Raw genomic sequence first — 18,697 nt, forward strand, 5'->3', positions numbered from 1 at the left:
ACATCTCCAAATTACCCATTTCTCTCACAGCCCTGCTTTGTGGTGTGCTAAAGCTCAGCTAGAATTCACAAGAAAGAATTCTGATGAAACTAAAATGTACTCCGAGGAGTCACTGACTGGGCACTCCCCTGTTTTTGCCATCTGAGACGTGTTTCTTATTAATAAAAAAAAATTTACAGGGGCTTCCCTGGTGGCGCAGTGGTTAAGAATCTGCCTGCCAATGCAGGGGACAGGGTTTGAGCCCTGGTCCGGGAAGATCCCACATGCCGCAGAGCAACTAAGCCCGTGCACCACAACCACTGAGCCTGCACTCTAGAGCCCGCGAGCCACAACTACTGAAGCCCGTGAGCCACAACTACTGAAGCCCGCGAGCCACAACTACCGAAGCCCGCGAGCCACAAATACTGAAAGCCCGCGAGCCACAAATACTGAAAGCCCGCGCACCTAGAGCCCGTGCTCTGCAACAACAGAAACCACTGCAATGAGAAGCCTGTGCACTGCAACGAGGAGTGGCCCCCGTTCGCCGCAACTAGAGACAGCCCACCCACGCACAGCAGCGAAGACCCAGCACAGCCAAAAATAAATAAATAAATAATAAAAATTTTAAAAAATTTACATATACTTACAAAGCAATCTCTCACAATCCTGTTTAATCCTCAAGATCACACTTCCACATTCCTTTCAATTTATGACAAAGATGTGACATCCAACAGGTTGAGTGACCTGCTCGCTAATCTCATGAAGTCAACAAGAACCACAATGACTACTGCAGTGACAATGACAGCCTGGCCACCGTCGCTGACATGATGCCAGCTATGTCCCGGTTACCACTCTCTGAACTTTACACGACACGTGACCAGTTATCTCCATTCCACTCTGAGGTAGGTCCCATCATTCCCATTTTGCAGATGAGACAACCATGCTGAGGACCACACAGTTAATAAGTGAAAAAAGGAGATCTAGAACCTGGGCCCACCTGATTGCAGGGCCCACCTGATTGCAGGGCCCGAGCTATATCAACTCTTATGAGCTGTAAGACTGTAGCCGAGGCTCCTCTTCTCCAGATGAAGTGATTAGCAATGTAATAATAAGCGCATGTTTTGCCCCCACCTCAATGGTGACATCTGAACTGTTGGTTAGGCATGGCACACACTATCGAAAATGTTATGCATCCAAGTACATTTCAAAATCCAACAATTAGCTGCACGACTTGAAAAAGTTATTGAACATTAGCTAAAAGGTTTCACCTGTAAAACTGGAGCAATAACACCCATCTCACAGGTTGGATGTGAGAGTTTGGGTAGATGGTGCAGGTGAAATGTATAGCCCAGTGGCTGGTAAAGAGTGAGGACTCAATAAGTGGAAGTGAAAGAAAAACTGAGTAACAGTTTCTCTTAGGTTCAATTTCAGGCATGAGGATTGAGTTAAGAATTTCACATCCTAACGGGGAGAGCATTTTTGCTTACATCAGGTCACACCAAGGACCTCATGCCAACGCTCTGTCCCTGTGACCTTATGACCCTGTCACTCCTTCACTCCTGCAATGTCTGATTTCTACCCTCTCCTTTTGCAGACTCCCAGGGTGGGGAGGAACCTCAATGATGATGAAGCCCAGCCTCTAAGCCTGAGTGTGAGTTTCTCCAGTGTGCCCTCAGGCAGCCCTTTAGAGAAGCACTTCCTCTTAGGGAACCTCAGGGCCCCCCCAAGGCTGTCCAAGTCACTCTGTTTATTTTCCACTACTCCCAGAAAATAAACACACTCTCCCCACTTAGAAAAAGTATATGAGGCTGGAATGGCATTTTTGTTAGTCCTCTTCTTCTGCAGTATTCAATCCTATTGGTTATTTAAAAATTTTTTAAAAAGTAACATCTGTTTCCTTCTTTTAGGAATACTCAGTGTTGCTAATGGGACAAGAGTTCCTTATGATTCCAAAGACAGAAAAGGGCAGGGTCTGTTGCTTGTTACCTTATTTCTTAGTTCCTTGAAATATAAATGAGCCATCTTTCTCTTCTGCCGTTTAGTGAGAAAGGACTCCCATAATAACATTTTTTCCCCTAGAGACAGTGAGAAGCAGCAGGCAGTTCACATCCTTACTTATCTGAGAGCACACAGATGCAAATATGTGGCCCATTAGGTGATCAGTTCTACCTAATTTTGCTCTTTTCCTGAGCCTGGTGTGAAGCCGCGGGCCTGTTCCAGATTGTCAAAATCAAGAGGCAAAATTCTTGGGCTGTAAGAGGCAGAGGAAGTCCAGCTACACTCGCTTGCTTACCATAGCTATGTAATACACAAAGGAAGACAGCAGAGAGATGAGTCATACAAATACATAGTAAATAAATATATTTCATTTCCATCTCCCTGGCTTTCTCTTTGTTTTCCCCCATTCCAGGCCATAAGCCTTGAAATGGAGGGAAGGTGAGGAAACTGGGTTTGGTCTGGGCACAGCCTCAGAAGGTACTGATTTGTATGGCCTTGCTTCTCAGCTCTAGCTTTTTTAGAAGAAACTTGCAGATTCTTAGATTAGAAGGACCTCTAATTCAACCCTTCTCATTTCACAGATGAGCAATTTGGGATCCAGAGAGGAGATGGCAAAGTCACAGACCCAAGGAAGTGAATGTTCCTAGGGGTTCTCTGGTTTAACAACCCCACTTGCTGCTAAGTAACCCAGACAAGCAAAGATGGCCAGGAGGCAGGAGGGGGGACTTGAACCCTGACCTCCCTCCAGGTGGCACCCATGCCGCCTGCCCCAGCAGGTGCCCACGGTCAAAGGGACTATACTGAGAAGAAAGGGATTGGGCCTCGTATTTCTTATTGCATTTCTCAGCAGCTGAGGCTCAGCCCAGCAGCAAAATGTCTGCTGCTGGCTCTGCAAAGCAGTTGCTGCTTCTGGGATGTTAAAGACCTTGGCCAAAGGGCTTGTCTCTTTTCTCTCATTCTCAGGATGGCTAAAGAGCCTGCAGGTGTGTGAAAAAATCAGCCCTGTGCCCCTGGGGCTGCCTGCACACAAGAGCAGGATATTTCACAATCTCCAGACCCAAAGGTGGCTTCCTGATGATTTGTTTATCAAACTGCTCGTTCCAATTCCACGGCCTGCCCACATCCACCCACCCACCCACCAGCCCGAGGCCAGCCTCCCTGCTCCTCCCAGCTCCAGGACAAGCAGGGCCTTCCTTGGCTTTCTAGCTGTGAGCCCAGAGGTCTCCTCAGAGCCCCCCCAGTCAGACAATGGCCACACTACTGCTTCCGAGGCCTTCCCAGGCATTGCTAGAAGGAGACAAGCAGCCTTCCCCACAGAGACAAGTGGCGCTGCCAATAAAACATGAGAACATCATAATGAAAAGCCGGAGCCATATCCCTGTGCCCAGGAGGGAGCACAGAAAGGACCAAGGAGGAGTCTGGGGGCCATGTGTCCTCCCGTGCCAGGCTTCCTTCCTCCTTCCAGGCAGCCCCAGCGCCGGCTCCTGCACCTCCCGCCCCCACCCTGTTCCCATGGCAAAGAAGAGGAGGACCCACTTACTGCTCGTGTTCATGGTGATGCCTTCGCACTGGGTTTTTCAATACGGAGACTCCAGATGCTTTTCAAATCTTGCGATCTTCCGACCTCACTCATCACCTGGGGGTGAAAAGGGCAGTGCAGTGTCAGCTCTGTATCCTCAGGTGCTCTCTCTCTTTCTGCTGTCCCCCTCTCAGTCTGGGCTGTAGCCCCTGGCCTTGAAGGCGAGGGGGCTAATAGGCGCAGGTGAGAGCAGGAAGGAGGAGGAGGCAGAGAGGACGCGGGCGCCGGGTCCGCCCGCTCCTGGGACCCGACTGCCGGGCAGAAGCAGGGCTGGCAGCGCCTGCTCGCGCGCACCCCGACTATTGCAGCCCAGCGGCTCGGGAGCCCAAAGGGGGTGTGGACCACAGGGAGGCAGGGAGGGGGCAGCGCGCGGGGCGCCGGGCTCCGCTGGGCAGGGCGTCCCCACCCGGGCGCCGCGAGCAGCGACCCGCCCCAGGACCCACCTCTCGGCCAGCGTCGGGAGCCAGAGGCCCCTGCCCGGGCCCCTGCGACCGGTTCATGAATCCTGGTCCTCGTCTGGGGTCTCGAATTCCAAGGCGAGCAAAGCGAAATAGGAGAGCTCAACATCCATGATGCGGGCTCTCGGGGTGGCTGCGCAGGGGGCGCGGCCGCTCGCTGCTGCCATCTGCTGGACGCGTCGGCGCGTGTCCAGGCCCCGCCCCGCCCGGGCTTCTCCCTGGGTGCTGGGCTGTGAAGGGGGACGGATGGGGCCCTGTGTCCTGCGGCCAACAAGGCGGGGGTGCTTGAGCGCTGTTTCCCTCCCTTGATTCTGGGGTCTAAGGACTAGACCATGATAGGAAAATAGACCCTTCATCGGGAGGGGCTGTGAAGGAAGGATTGGCTTTGCAGGAAGACAGTGTTCACTTCCAACTCTGCTTCTCACCAGCTGGGTGTAGTCTGGTCTTGAGCAGGTGACTGCTGTCTCTGCCTCTTCGCCCCCAAGTGTAGAAGGTGGCGACTGGACACGTGGATAAGAGATCAGGGGTTCCTCCAGTCTGCTAACTTCTGTCCTTACCTCCCTCTTCATACCCCTTATCACTGATTCATTTGTTAACAATATTTTTAATCATCCCTCTTCTCCATGAGAATATTAGGTCCATCAAAGTATGGGTCTTGTCCGTTGGGATCACTGCCAGGCCCTCAATATCTAGAAGAGCACCTGGCACATAGTGGGTATCAATAATATTTGTTGACAGAATGCCCCAGGTCTCTCCTGGATCTAATATCATGCAGCCCTCAAGGGTAGAAGCTCTAGGAACCACCGCCTTGAAACATCTCCCTGTCTGAGGCAAACAGCAGGTGTGTACCCTCATGACGCAACCTCACTGGTTCACCCAGTTTTGTATGGCCAAAAGTTTTCTTTTTCCTGGAATCAGTTTTTGTAGGTGTGTATTAAAGAGACCTAAATTCTGATTCTCCTGGTCATGGTGAATTCAGTGAGGTGAGATTTTTTACATTCCCCTACTTGCCCTGTCACCTTCTGAACCTAGTTTGTGGTCACAGAACCATGATTTTGGAGTGTAGAAGAACAAGACTGAAAGGACACATAATCCCTGTCTATACCATGTCTCTGGTAGCTGTGAACACTCACGGGCTACCCCAATTTGTAGACAAGGAAACAGTGGGTCAGAGAGGCTGAGCCACCTGCCCTCAGACACAGAGCATGTGGTGGCAGAACTGGACTAGATGGTGGCAGAACTGGACTAGAGCTTCTCATTTCTAGGTTGGTCCCTTGTGAGAGTGAGTCACTGCATCAGAGTCTGAGATGCCAGGGTAAGGGTAGGTGGCCACCCTCTTAAAACTGGGGAAAGAACATCTTTTAGGTAAATACAATGTTTCTACCTTACACAGGGTGAAAAACTTTGATATGACTCAGGACCCCAAGATGTGACAGCCATGAAAGGATCTTTAGATAAATTGAAGGGTCAATGGTTGAAACACATTTTGATAGCTTATTGGGAGTTGTTGCCAATGGAGGGGGAACCTCCTCACAATTTTGTTTGTATAATAATCACCTGAGAGATCTGCAAAAATGGCTCCTGGGTCCCTTGCTCTGCATTTTAAACAAGCATCCCAGGTGATTCACAGGCCACTCTTTGCTACTGAAAAGACCTAGAATAACTTTGAAAACATAGTAGTGCTTAATACATACTTAAATGATTCCCAAAGATCTCTTTAGAGACCCCCTACATTTTCAGATTGAGATTCTTTATTCAATTCCCAAGTTACCTGTTAATTGCTAGGTTCTAATTTTTTTTCACCCTGGGAGAAAGTTCAGGTAAATTTAATATATAAAATTAAGACTTTTCAGTGAACATATTTAGTTATCACCCAAAACCTCAATGTTCAGAACTTTTCAGATTTCAGGTTTACATAGTCAGATAAAAGCATATCATTCATTCATTCATTCAGCAGTCATTTATTGTGTGTCTACTTGGTGCTAGGCCCTGTGCTAGCAGCTGGGGATACAACAAGACAGACAAGGACCCTGGCCTGCTGGAGCATAAATCTTTTGGGAGGATTGAGGATAGACAGTAACTAACTAAGCCAAATATGAATTAGGTAAACAAGATGGTGGCTTGGTTAAGAGCTCAGGAGCAGTTTCCAGCCTGGCTGATTTTCAGTCTTAGCTCCATCGTTTACTAGCAAGAGACTCAGCCTCTATAAGCCTCAAATTCTTCGTCTATAAAATGGTTATAATATGGTACCTACCTCATGGATTGTTGTGTGTATGATAATATTCAGTGTAATGCTTGGCAAATGAAGATGATATATGCTAATTATTAATATCATCCCTCATTTATACCTACCCTCAGAGACAGTTCTGTCATTTTCTACTGATGTAGAACTTTTGGGCTTTTCCATAGCGTGGTGGCCATGAAAATGTGCCTCAGGATTTTCCAATTACAGGGGGCTTAACTGACCAGTTCTTGTCTAGGGTTCTTTTAATACTACATCCACATAGGTGCTGATAAATTCAGCTCTTTGGAGAGACCATTGGTCCAGTCTAAAAGCTCCAATTAGCTTCTTCTGGGGAAACAATCTTATCTTCCCTGAGCAGTTATTAGGATAGGAAGAAAAGGGTTAAAAGAGGCTAAAAAAGCAATACCCGTGAGGATGTCCACAACAATCAGAGGCAGCCGGGAAAGACGCAGGAGGAAGCTGGGGGTGGGATCCTTGGTGGAATCAGCTGTGAAAATCATCAGGCAAGCAGAATGTTGGCTCTGCCCTCACAAGAGAATGGAGCTGAGAACCGAAGAGCAGAGGGTCCCTTTGTTTGCAAGTTTGTTTTGAACTTTATGACTCCAGAATGGAGATAAACAAGTCTCACTCAGGCAAATGCTCCTGGTGTTGGAAAACCAGGTGGCAAAACCACTGGGAGACAGATTTTCCACCTTGTTCAATGGGAAAGAGGAAAACTTGGGGGCTTCACCCAGGCCGTTGCCCCCATTATGCTTCTCTTCTCCTCCAAGAGCCCCCTTCTTTCCCGACTTCCTGTCCCTAACTGGGGTGGTCTCTGGCTCTCCTCTCCACTCTCTGACCCCTCATTGCTATTATTGCCTAATTTGGCCCTAGGCCCCAACTTTTCTTTCCAGTTGCATTTCTCTTGTTACCATCCAGCTCCATCCTATACTTCTGTCCTCTACATCAGCCTGGCCCCCTCACCCCACTCCTGTGCTGCTCCTGTCCATTCATGAGTACACTCCCATCCATCCTCATTTTGAATACAAAAATCCTTCTGGCCTATAAGGGGTGGGAACAGTGGGCAGAGATAGGTACGTGTGATCCAATAGTTTCTACTTGCCATCCCTAGACTATCTGAATATCCCTCCGAGAGGGAGTACTATATTTATTTTTATTTGAAAAATAATGTGTAGTTGTTAATGACATGAGACAGATCTACATGCAGTAGTGAGGGAAGATTTTCATTGTATGTGATTAAGTAAGAAAAGAAAATTGCAGAAAAATATATACAGTATGTCCTTCCTTAGGATAATGTATATATGTGGGTATATTGTATTATATATGATATAATACATATATAATACAGAGAACATACGGCACATACAAAATATATCATGTAAAATAGTTAAACCATTTTTTCCACAAATGGGATCCTATATAGGTACTACATATACATAGATCTATAATGCATAGAGCAAGACCTGGAAAGGCACACCCCTAAGTACCAGGCCCTCGGATCAGGTAGGTTTAACAAAATCATTTGGACACGTGTAAGACGAGAGATTTTGGCAGTAATTTATGTAAAGAACTAAGGTATGCCTTCATTTTTTAGTTCATTCATTCATTTGTTCATTTATTCAACAACTTCTGATTGAGTGTTTATTCCATGCCAAGCACTGTATGGCCAGGAACAGTAGGGAGGACACAATACCATAAACACACAAACTTATTATTGCAATCTGCAAAGTAAGAGAAGAGGGGGCAATCATGGACACTAAGGGATGGGTGTCTCCCTCACGGGTGACATTTGAGCTGAGGCTAAAGAGGAAGGAACCACCATCATGATTTGGTGTAGGGCTGGGGGAAGGAGAGGGTGCAGAATTAAGCGGCAAAAGAGAATCACAGGTCCTTGAGGGCGGCAGGACAGGACACAAGCGATGGGTCTCAAGGCTTCTTTGTGGAAGAGCTGAGTGGAATGCAAATAGTCAAGACCACGTTCAGGATTAATGGACCTGGAATGGAAGTGGCTCCACTGGGCTGGGAGGTTGGAGGTCCTGCTTACAGTCCTGACGCAGCAGGATGTGAATTAGCCTGGAGGTGGTGGAATAAAATGGTTTGAATTAGAGTCCCGACTCTGCTCTTCACAGCTGTGTGACCTTAGGGAAGTGGCTTAACCTCTCTAGACCATAGCTTCTTAGCATGTAAAGCTGAGATTATAGCAATACCTCCCTCACTGTGAGCATCAACAGCAATGACAGATATAATGACAGCACCGTGTCAGACATTCAGTATGTGCTCATACACCTGGCTCTTATTTGCTTTGAACAACCAGACTGACTTGTAAGGTGACACACTCTGGGCCAGAGTTTCTACATTTACAAATGGAAGATTGGACCACATGAGTCCTGAGGTTCCTTTCACTCTAATGCTATTGGTTCTAAGCATTTGAGTGTCCTGTGGTTGGAGTTTGGCAGAAGGTCTGACCATGTTCTAGACTGGTGCAGGGACCCTTGATCCCCCAGGTTTGTGATGAGACCCAGGTCTGAGTGAAGAGTGGTCTTCCCCCAAGGAGATGTGTGGTAATTCCTAACCCCATGTCTGCACCTCTTTTCTTCCTGGGGGACCTCCCAAAACTAAGTGGAATTGGCAGGACACAGGCCTGTTTTTCTGGTTGAGACAGCTCTGTGATGGGGGCCATGCTTTTCCTCTTGTTCCTCATATTGTTTTGTGGAGAAATGTTAAAAAGAAAAATCAAAAGGGTTCCTGAGGTCTTTGGGAAGCTTCTGGGGGGAACAAAGGAACTGGCTTTGAGATCAGAGTGTCGGGCGCTGCAGCGCTGGCTGCGGGGGGCTCTGGGCAGACGGTCCCACTGCAGGGTTCTGCTGAGGCCTCAAGCTCACATCCGACCGCAGCTTGAACCTCCTTCCTGACAGCCACCCTGCCAGCAGAAGCAAGGAGCTGGGGTGGAGCCAGCTCCGGATGGGAATCTAGGAGACATGAGAGCTGGACTCAGGCCTGCCCTTCTCTTGGCCAGCCTTCTCTGGGCTCAGTTTCCGTGTTGGTACAACCTAAAAGGGACCTCAGTGAACCTATCCTGCTCTTCCACTTTACGGATTAAGATATTGTCTTACCCAATTATTATTCACCAGTAATTTCTCTTCTGCCTACGGTTCTGCTGGTAGTGTCCTCTTCTGCCGTGCTCCCCTCAGATAAAGTCAGTCATTTCCTTAAGATTCCCTCAAGTGCCATCTTCTCCTGGAAGTCATCCTCTGGGCTCAGATCAGTCACTAAGGCGGCCCCCTTATCTTAGACCCTCCCTCCCTTTGGCTCCCAGCACAGAAGGATTCCTTGGCCTTTCTGTGAGTTTGTCCATCTTGGAAACTGCATACATGCTGTTTGTTCCCTATACCTGGTTTGCTTTTCTCCTGTTTCTTTGCAAAGCTAGAATCTCCTCATCCCCTAGGTCTTAGCCTAATTGCCACTTCCCTCGAGAGGTCTTCTGTGACCAGCTAGCTAAAGTATCCCAGAAAGTATCTTTAATTAATGGGTGGAGTAAAAGCTTCTCAGACGACATGGACTTATTCACCTCTTCTTAGAGTTCAGTTACATTAGCTCCCATGTCCTCTTCCCCCAAATTTGGTTCTCTTCTCTCTTTATTCATTTGGCTCTTTAAGAACTAAATTCTATTTTTTTTTAAAAAAAAGAATGCCTATATGTGTATAACTCAGTCACTTGCTGTACAGCAGAGATTGGCACTACACAGTAAATCAACTATACTTCAACTTAAAAAATAAATAATTTTTTAAAAAAGAACTAAATTCTATCTTTGAATATGGTCTTCCACTAAATCCTTTAGAATCTGCTGAGGATGCATGCCTTTTCCAGAATTAAGGATTACAAATGGATCTTCACAGCTACACAGCTGGGAAGAACAATGCTGCCCTGTGCACAAGAAAAGGAGTGGGAATCAGAAGACCTGGGTTCCAGGTTTGCTCTCACATCCTAGCTATGTGACCTTGGGCAACTAATTAATTCTTGTTGTCTCAGCCTCCTCAGCTATAATGAATAACAGCATCCATTAGACATTATTATATGTATTATAATTCTCCCTTTCCTGTGTGTATCTTGAAGTTGTTCCAGGAATGAAATGAGAAACTGTGTGCTTTGTAAATTAAAATCTATGCAAAGTAAGTGGTGATTATTTTTCTCTCATCTCATTATAACTTAGCGATTCAAGCTCAGTTATTTACTCAGAATTTGCAAAATTCTGAGTGACATCATATGACATCAGGTGACATCATATCCCCTGATATCCAGGAAGGCCACGGAAAAGGGCAAGCAGAACTCAGCAGTATATGTGCACTAGTCATTTTCCCAGGAACACCATTAGAGTGCATGCCACTGTCTAGAGTGACACATTGCAATCCACGGGCCTCCTGCAACACCTTATAACCTCTGAAAGGGAATCAAACCTCTACTTGTGAGAGAAACCTACAGGTTCACTACCTGGGATCATCAAGTTTTAGATCGCTATTACTGTGAGAGCTCTTAGTATTCATCAAAAATAAGTTCCTCCTCCTATGCAGTCCCAAAGGCGGTGGGAATTGGCTAATGTCATGCAGTGAACTAATGGTGAGGAAAGGTCTCCAGGGTCTAGATGACCACTAGATTGCTAGAAATTCTCATGACTGATTTTCTTCCATTTGGGAATTGCATCTAAGAGCAAAGTCCTCCTTCTGTCATAGAGGAATGCCCACAAAGGGGACAGAGAGGAAATCCCATTGAAGCATTATTTCATTTGTAATACAAAGAGAACGGGAAACAGCTTAAATTACAATCCTTAGGGAGGTTGTGGCATATCATACCAAGGAATATTATACAGCAATTAGCAAAAATGAGGTGGGTGTTTATATAAGCTGAATAGCTATTCAAGACCTATTTTCTGGTGGGGGGCAAAAACAAACTGCAGAGCCACTACATAGAGTATGCTACAGTTTATTAAGATGAGCCCATAAAAATTCCACTATCTTTTTCCAGGAGTAAACACATATGCATTTTAAGGCATAAGAAATGGTCTGGAAGGCTTCCCACTTAACTGATAATAACAGTATTCAGCTCTAGGTGGGACACAGGTACAGGGCTGACAAGATGACCAGGATTGGAGGAGAGGAGTTTAGGGGACATGAGCCTTAGGGACCATGTTTTATTTCATTTCTTCCTTTTTTTTCTTCGTAAAGAAACGTATTCACGAGTTCCTGGGTGATTAAAAATTAATAATAATGATTTAAAAACTTATCTTCAGGGTCTATCGAGCCCGTCCTCTGGGTTGCCAGGGCTGATTCATGATTGACTGACCTTGTATGGGTCATGGTGACTAACGGGAAGGGAGGGTCCACTTTCCATCGCCATGCTGCCTGGTCACTGTGCTCCTGGGAGCTCCCTTGGCCTTTGGAGGCCTGTTCCATGCCAGGTCCTAAGAGTGAGCATAGCGTGGCCAGAGTCCAGTGCCTCAGGGTCCTCCTGGAACTGACCTGGTGACTCGACATGATGGGAAGGTCTGCCCATCACAGTGGACACAGAACTATAAAAACCGTGAGCCTGGAGGCTCCAGTTCAAATCTCAGCCCTGCTTCCATATTCCAGGGGGATGTCGGGCCAGTGCCTGCAGTCCCAGCAGGTTGCCTTGCCCAGGCTCTGACCTTCTCTCCTGGCATTTCCCCCTCACTCACCCTGTTCCACCCACACAGGCTTCCTTTCTGTGCACCCTGCCTCCCACCCTTGCTCTGGGCGTTCATGCTGCTGTTCCTCCTGATCTGAACTTCTTCCCTCCAATGTCCATGTGACTGGCTCCTTCTTGTGGTTCCGGACTTATTTCTAGTGAAAGTTTCCTCCTCGACAGGCTTTCCAAGTCATCCTTCCCTAGCAGTCCCTCTCTGTCACAGTGTGCTGTTTTATTTTCTCCAGAGAATGGACACCACTGGAAGTTATGTTGTTCAATTTGTGCACTTTTACCCACTGTGTTGTCCACCGGAAGCTAGGGGCATTAGGAGCGGGCACCTGTCCTGTCCTCCTCCGGAGCTCATGTACCAAGAATGGTGTCTGGCACATAGTAAGTGCTCAGTAAAGATTATGGGAATGTGCAACCTTTACAAGCCCAGTGAGAAGAGTGCACTTGGAGAAGAAGGACCCAAGTTCCCTTCCAGTCCCCTCCAGTCTGGAGTTGAATCCCTGAGTCAGGCCGGATTGCACAAAGGGACGAGCCCCGTGGCTCCTCTTCCCAAGTTGGCCACCACAAGGCTGAAGGTGTGGGGCTTGTGACTTAATGCCCAGATGCTTTAATTTGCTCATCTGGAAGATGAAGGGATTGGACTAGATGCTTCTTTTCAGCTCCAAGCTTTTACTATGCTATAAAATATAAATGGTTTGGGTCCACGTGCTCAAATCAAGATATATGCTTGAATACACTTTCTTTAATATGCCCTTAAAATCAATTTAGTGTTTTTTCCCCCATTTTCCTCTTTCTCATAAAAAATGGAATGCAGAGTGTGTGGCAGCATGGTCTCTAGTGCACTGTAATACGGAGCCCTTTATGCAAAATTCATTATTGAATCAAAGGCTGCAGTTTTCTCTCCTCATTTGTTTCTTTGCTCTCCAAACAGTTTTCAGCGTTGACATCTTTATTAGTGTCCTTTGGCCTTTTAACAGAATGAAAAGTCTGTGTATCTAGTCATTGGGGCCGTATTTTGAATATGACTAAGTGGGTATACAGATGAATATGGAATTTTTGTTCCAAAACCCCTCGTTCAGGTACATGGAGTGGGGAGTAAGAAGGGTGAGTCCCTGAATTCCCATGCAGCAGAAAGGAGCCGAGTCAGCTTGGTCTCAGGGGCCAGATTCTGACTTCAGTACTGTGTCTTTCCTCCTCATTGGAGAGGTAACTGAGCAAGGTGCCCTTGATTTGGAGGCTGGAGGCCAAAAGCATTATAAAGCTTCCTTTTACTGAGAGCTTGCTAGGTGCCAAGCACTGGGCTAAGGGCTTTGCAGACATTATCTCACTTAACTTAAATTTTTCCAAGCGCCTTATGAGGTAGGAATTGTTATTACCCCATTTTTCAGATGGAGAGATTGAGACTTAGGGTAAATCAAGTGTCTAAGCTCATGTAGGAATGGAGCTCAGATTTAAACCCAGGCTGTCTGATGCTAGAACCTACAGTCTTTCCCCCTACCGATACTTGTACATGTGTAGTACAGGATTTAATACATATCGTGGAGTGAGGTCTGGCTCTGCTAGGACAAGGTGCAGTTAATAAAAATAATCCCTAACATTCAAGTTTCTAATTAAGACTTTAAAAGTAGCAATGATTTCAAAAAATGATTATGTTTATAACAAAGATACCATTCATTCCTTCTATAAACACACAAGCATTTGCTATGTGTCAGGAGGATATGTATACTTTGCTGCCCCAAATAGAGACAGTCCCTGCCCTCATGGGGCTTATAGTCATTTGACACATGAGGAAATGAAAGTTGAGACATTTTGCACAACATGTCCATTTTCATCCAGCTTGTCAGTGACAGAACTGGCATTCAAACCCAACCATGGGACCCCTTAGCTACTAAATTTCCTGCTCAAAGGAAAGCAAGAACTCTAAGGTGTCCAGTTTGAGTAACTGCCTATAATCTCTTTCCCCTGATCTGTGGAAATATTCAAATAATTATTCGATAAGTTGCCAAAGATATGGATTATTAGTATGGGTGGATGGAATAGGGCAGGGTTTCTTCACAGTGGCACCACTGATATTTTGGGCTGGATAATTCTTTTCTATGGGGGCTGTCCTGTGCATTGCAGGATGTGTAGCAGCATCTCTGGCCTCTATCCACTGGAAGGCAGTGGCCAACTGTGACAACCAAAGATGTCTCCCAATATTATCAAATGTCCCCCTGGAGGCAAAACTGCCCCTGGTTGAGAAACACTGGAATTGGGTAGTGAAAAATAAAACACTCACCAAAAAACCCTCCGTTGCTCCACGCCAATGTAGTGTTACATATATGGGATGCACATCATATCAGAGGTTAGGACCCCAAATCTCATTTAGTTAAAATAATTCTCGGAATGACTCAGAAGCCTGGGGTTGTGGTACGACCATAGTTTGCTCAGGTGTGATTGTTTTTTCTGCAGCTCAAATGCCCTGCCTGTGCTGCCTCCCTGCTGGTTAAGTCTTTAAATTAATTTTGGCATGGATCAGAAGATTAAGAAAGGAGAGCTAGTCATTGAAATATCCCTGAAGTCTATACTCTGTCCCTCATCCTTGTGAAAGGAACCCCTGGGACAGTATTTGCCAAAATTTCAGCTAATCAAAATCATATAGGAGGTATATAAAAAATTTCCATTCACCTTGTCTCCAGAGATTTGGATCGCCTGTTGTGCTGTAAACCTTTAAAGAGACACCTCATGCTTCCTTTCCAAGGTCACCTCTGCCACCCCACACTTAGCCATGAATTTCTCCTCTTCTCATCTCCAGTCTCCAACCACCTTCTTCTTTTGTTTATTTACATATTTACAATGACACATTCACAAGTAAATTATAGGTGCTAAAAACCTCAGATAACACAGAGTTCTAAAAAAAAAGAGTACGGTTATCCCTTCTCCTACCCCCACGCCCTCACCGGGCTACAGGAGGCCGGGATGTTGTCCGCCCTGCTCACTGCTGATCCCTCATCCAGCCCAGTGAGGCACACGGGGAGGGCACTTGATGCGCATCTGTGGAATGAATGAACAAATTGCCATCATCAGGCAATGTGAGCCCTTTCCTATACATCCAAAGTCATATATATAGTGTGCTTCCGTACGTAAATGGGACCACACTGTATGTGCTATATACAGGTTTCTTCAGTTTTTGCCTCATAGTATGTCTTAGAGGTCTTCCCTTGACTCTCTATCTAGACCTGCTTCATGCATTTTCACTGCTGACTAACGGCACCATCATTATTTGCCCACCTCCACACTGATGGGCATTTAGGTTCCCTCCATTTCTCACTATTTCCAGCCATGCTGCTGCACAGGCTGTGGGTGCCCAGGTGCCAGGAAAGACACCTGAGGTGGACTCACTGGATGGAAGGGCTTCCCCTTGCTCTCCCATTCCTTGAAAACCTGACTTCCTCTTCAAGATAAGCTGGACGGAAGAGAAATTCTCTTCCCTGGGAGTGGTGGGGAGTGTCCGACCTTGGGCTTGTACTTGGCAAACATACACCCCCCCCCCCCGAATCCTATCCCAGCCTGCTCACTAGGGAAGCTAATTTTAAAACGTGAACTGATTAATTTGTCATGTTTTGTGGAAGCACGCTGAACTGAGAGTCCTGAAGTTCGAGGTCTGAGGGAGGGTTTGCCACAAAATTGCCTAAAAGTGTTGAACAAATGACTTAGTCTTTATGGGGCTCCGTTTCTTTATCTTTAACTGGGGTTGGGGAGTGGACACGTTACTGTAAGGACACTTTCATTGCTCACCTTCCAGGGTGAGGCGTCGGTTGCCTGCCCTTGACCCCAGGTTGGATGTGGGAGCCAAGAAACAGGAAACTGACGTTTTGGAAAGAGCAGTCAGCAGTCCTGGGTGAGGTCAGAGCTGGCAGCGTGGTGACCTCTGTCCGGGTCAGCAGGTCGGCAGCCAGGCCTCCTCCCTGAGCTGCTGGGCTAGTTCCTCAGCTGACCCCTGGCAAGGGCTCACTTTCACCCCTTGCAGAGGAAAGTCTGGGCATCACCTCGCCCGTGGTGTGGTGACCTATCTGCACCTGTGACAGCTGCATGTCTACACCGCACAGAGGCGGATCAGTCCTCCTGGCAGAGCTTCGGGCACTGACCAGAGTGGGGAGGACCAGGGCCCCGCAGTTCCCCTCCTGGGCTCAAGCCCTGACTCTGCTGTGCCCAGTGAGCGGGTGAGCTGGGGTGAGTCACCCAGACTCTTGGTTTGCTCATCTCTAAACTGGGGATAATGTTAGTATATTTCTTATGGGGCATTGTAAGGATTAAGTGAAGATCCTTTTCTTTTGTTTTTTACTTAATTGATCAAAATGTATTTATATTATTACACATAATATAAAAAGTTTTCATCATGAAAATATAAAATTTTAAATAAAAAATTAGTTGTAAAAACCAAAGAATTGGCATCTGGGAGTCTTGATGTGGAAGGCAGAGTAGAAAATAGTTGAGAGATAAACGGCCGTTGGACTAGGGCTGTAGGTGAGCCTTCAGAAACGGACCCTTCTTGCCAGGTGGGTCTTTGCTAAAGCTGGACAAACTTCATTCTGAAAGTTACACAGTAGTAGGGATCTTGGTCCATTTAATTTCTTGGTCTATGCCTAGTGCCCAGAAGAGCATCCAGCACAAAGTTGGTGTTCTGTAAATATAGTTACTTTTTGTTTTTTTGGTTTTACTGTCCTTCTATTTTTCTTTCTTTAAATTATATTTTTGCCAGTTTTATTGAGCTACAGGTGACATATAACACTATATTAGTTTTAGGTGTACAAAATAATGAATTGCTATTTGTATATATTGCAAAATGATCACCACAATAAGTCAACATTCATCACCTCACAGTTATAAAATATTTTTTCTCGTGATGAGAACTTTTAAGATCTACTCTCTTAGCAACTTTCAAATATACAAAACAGCATTATTAACTATAGTCACCATGCCATACATTACACCCCCGGACTTATTTATCTTATAATTAGATGCTTGTACTTTATGACCACCTTGACCTATTTTGCCCACCCCATCATCGCCTACCTCTGGGAACCACAAGTCTGTTCTCTGTTTCCATGAGTTTGGCTTTTCTGGATTCCACATATAAGTGAGATCATACAGTATTTGTCTTTGTCTGACTTATTTCAGTTAGCATAATGCCCTCAAGGTCCATCCATCTTGTCACAAATGAGAGGATTTCCTTCTTGTTCATAGCTGAATAATATTCCATTACATATATCAACATTTTCCATTTATCTGTCAGTGGACATCTAAGTTGTTTCCATGTCTTGGCTATTGTAAACAATGCTATAATCAACATGGGGGTGCAGTTATCTTCTCAAGGAGTGACTTAATTTACTTCAGATATGTATCCAGAAGTGGAATTGCTGGATCATATGGTAGTTCTATTTTTAATTTTTTCAGGAACCTCCATACTGTTTTCTGCAGTGCCAGCACCAATTTACATTCCCACCAACAGTGCACAAGGGTTCCCTTTTCTCTGCATCCATGCCAGAATTTTTTTAATCTCTTGTCTTCTTGATGGCCACTCTAACAAGTGTGAGGTGACATCTTATTGTGGTTTTAATTTGTATTTCCCTAATGAAGAGCAATGTTAGCATCTTCTCATGTATCTGTTGATCATTTGTATGCGTTCTTTGGAAAAAGGTCTATTCAGTTCCTCTGCCCATTTTTAAGTTGAATTCTTTGGGTTTTTTAAAAAATTTTTTGCTATTGCGTTGTATGAGTTCTTTATATATTTTGGATATCATCCCCTTATCAGATATATGACTTGCAAATAATTTCTCCCATTCCACAAGTTGCCTTTTCATTTTGTTGATGGTGAAGTTTTGTTTTTTGCATGGAGTACATAATTACTGCTCATTAAGTGTTTTTAGTATAATATTCAGAACAGAGCATAGCCCCTAGGCTAAGTAGGTGGTAAATAATTGTTTGGTGAGTATATGACAAATACATGAATGAACTAGAAGCGAGGAACCACACTCTGGTTCCATTTCTGCCCTGACTTCCTTGAACAGCAAGGCTACAGCCCCTCCGAACTCTACTGGCCTTCCCCAAACATGCCTCCAGTTTCCTATCCTGGCATTATTACTAGTGGCCTTCCCTCCACTTGGAATGCTTTTCTCATTTATTTCTGCTGTCAAAATTCTATCCTTCAAAAGAGGAGGGAGAGGAACAAAAAATAAAATTCTATCCTTCAAGATGCACATTACATGCCACCGCCCTCCCATGAAGCCTTCTTTGTTTTCCCATTTGGAAGTGTTTCTTTTTTTTTTGTTTTGTTTTTTTTGTTTTTTTTTTTTGCGGTACGTGGGCCGCTCACTGTTGTGGCCTCTCCCGTTGCAGAGTACAGGCTCAGCGGCCATGGCTCACGGGCCCAGCCGCTCCGCGGCATGTGGGATCTTCCCGGACCAGGACACGAACCCGTGTCCCCTGCATCAGCAGGCAGACTCTCAACCACTGAGCCACCAGGGAAGCCCTGGAAGTGTTTCTTCCACCTCATATTTTCAATATATTCCTCTGTTGATGATTCCCAAATTTACATTTTCAGTTCAGATCTTTCTTATGAACTCCAAACTAGTCTATTCTACTGTCTACTTAGCATCTTCATTTGGACACCTAATAGACTCAAACTTAATATGTCCAATGCCCACCCACCCACCCTTCCCTCCGTTAAATTAGCTTCACTTGCAGGTT

The 18,697-nt window shown here is 45.7% G+C and overlaps 1 protein-coding gene across 15 annotated transcripts in view; it reads right to left on the bottom strand.

The window, feature by feature from the left end:
- The window catches only part of ABLIM3 (actin binding LIM protein family member 3), a 181,607-nt gene that overhangs the window by 140,676 nt on the left and 22,234 nt on the right, over window positions 1–18,697 (bottom strand). For 12 of the 15 annotated variants that reach the window (XM_067032128.1, XM_067032127.1, XM_067032125.1 and 9 more), the window contains exons 1-2: window positions 4,000–4,165; window positions 3,518–3,613 (exon numbers count right to left, since the gene is read on the bottom strand). In XM_067032128.1, the coding sequence (XP_066888229.1) occupies window positions 3,518–3,530 (13 nt within the window). In that variant the 5' untranslated portion in view covers window positions 3,531–3,613; window positions 4,000–4,165. Of the gene's footprint in view, window positions 1–3,517; window positions 3,614–3,999; window positions 4,172–18,697 lie in introns of those variants that run through there. The other 3 variants (XM_067032124.1, XM_067032118.1, XM_067032129.1) reach the window with 2 other exon arrangements.

This window comes from Kogia breviceps, chromosome 4, assembly GCF_026419965.1.
Source record: "Kogia breviceps isolate mKogBre1 chromosome 4, mKogBre1 haplotype 1, whole genome shotgun sequence".
NCBI classification, from domain to species: domain Eukaryota; kingdom Metazoa; phylum Chordata; class Mammalia; order Artiodactyla; family Physeteridae; genus Kogia; species Kogia breviceps.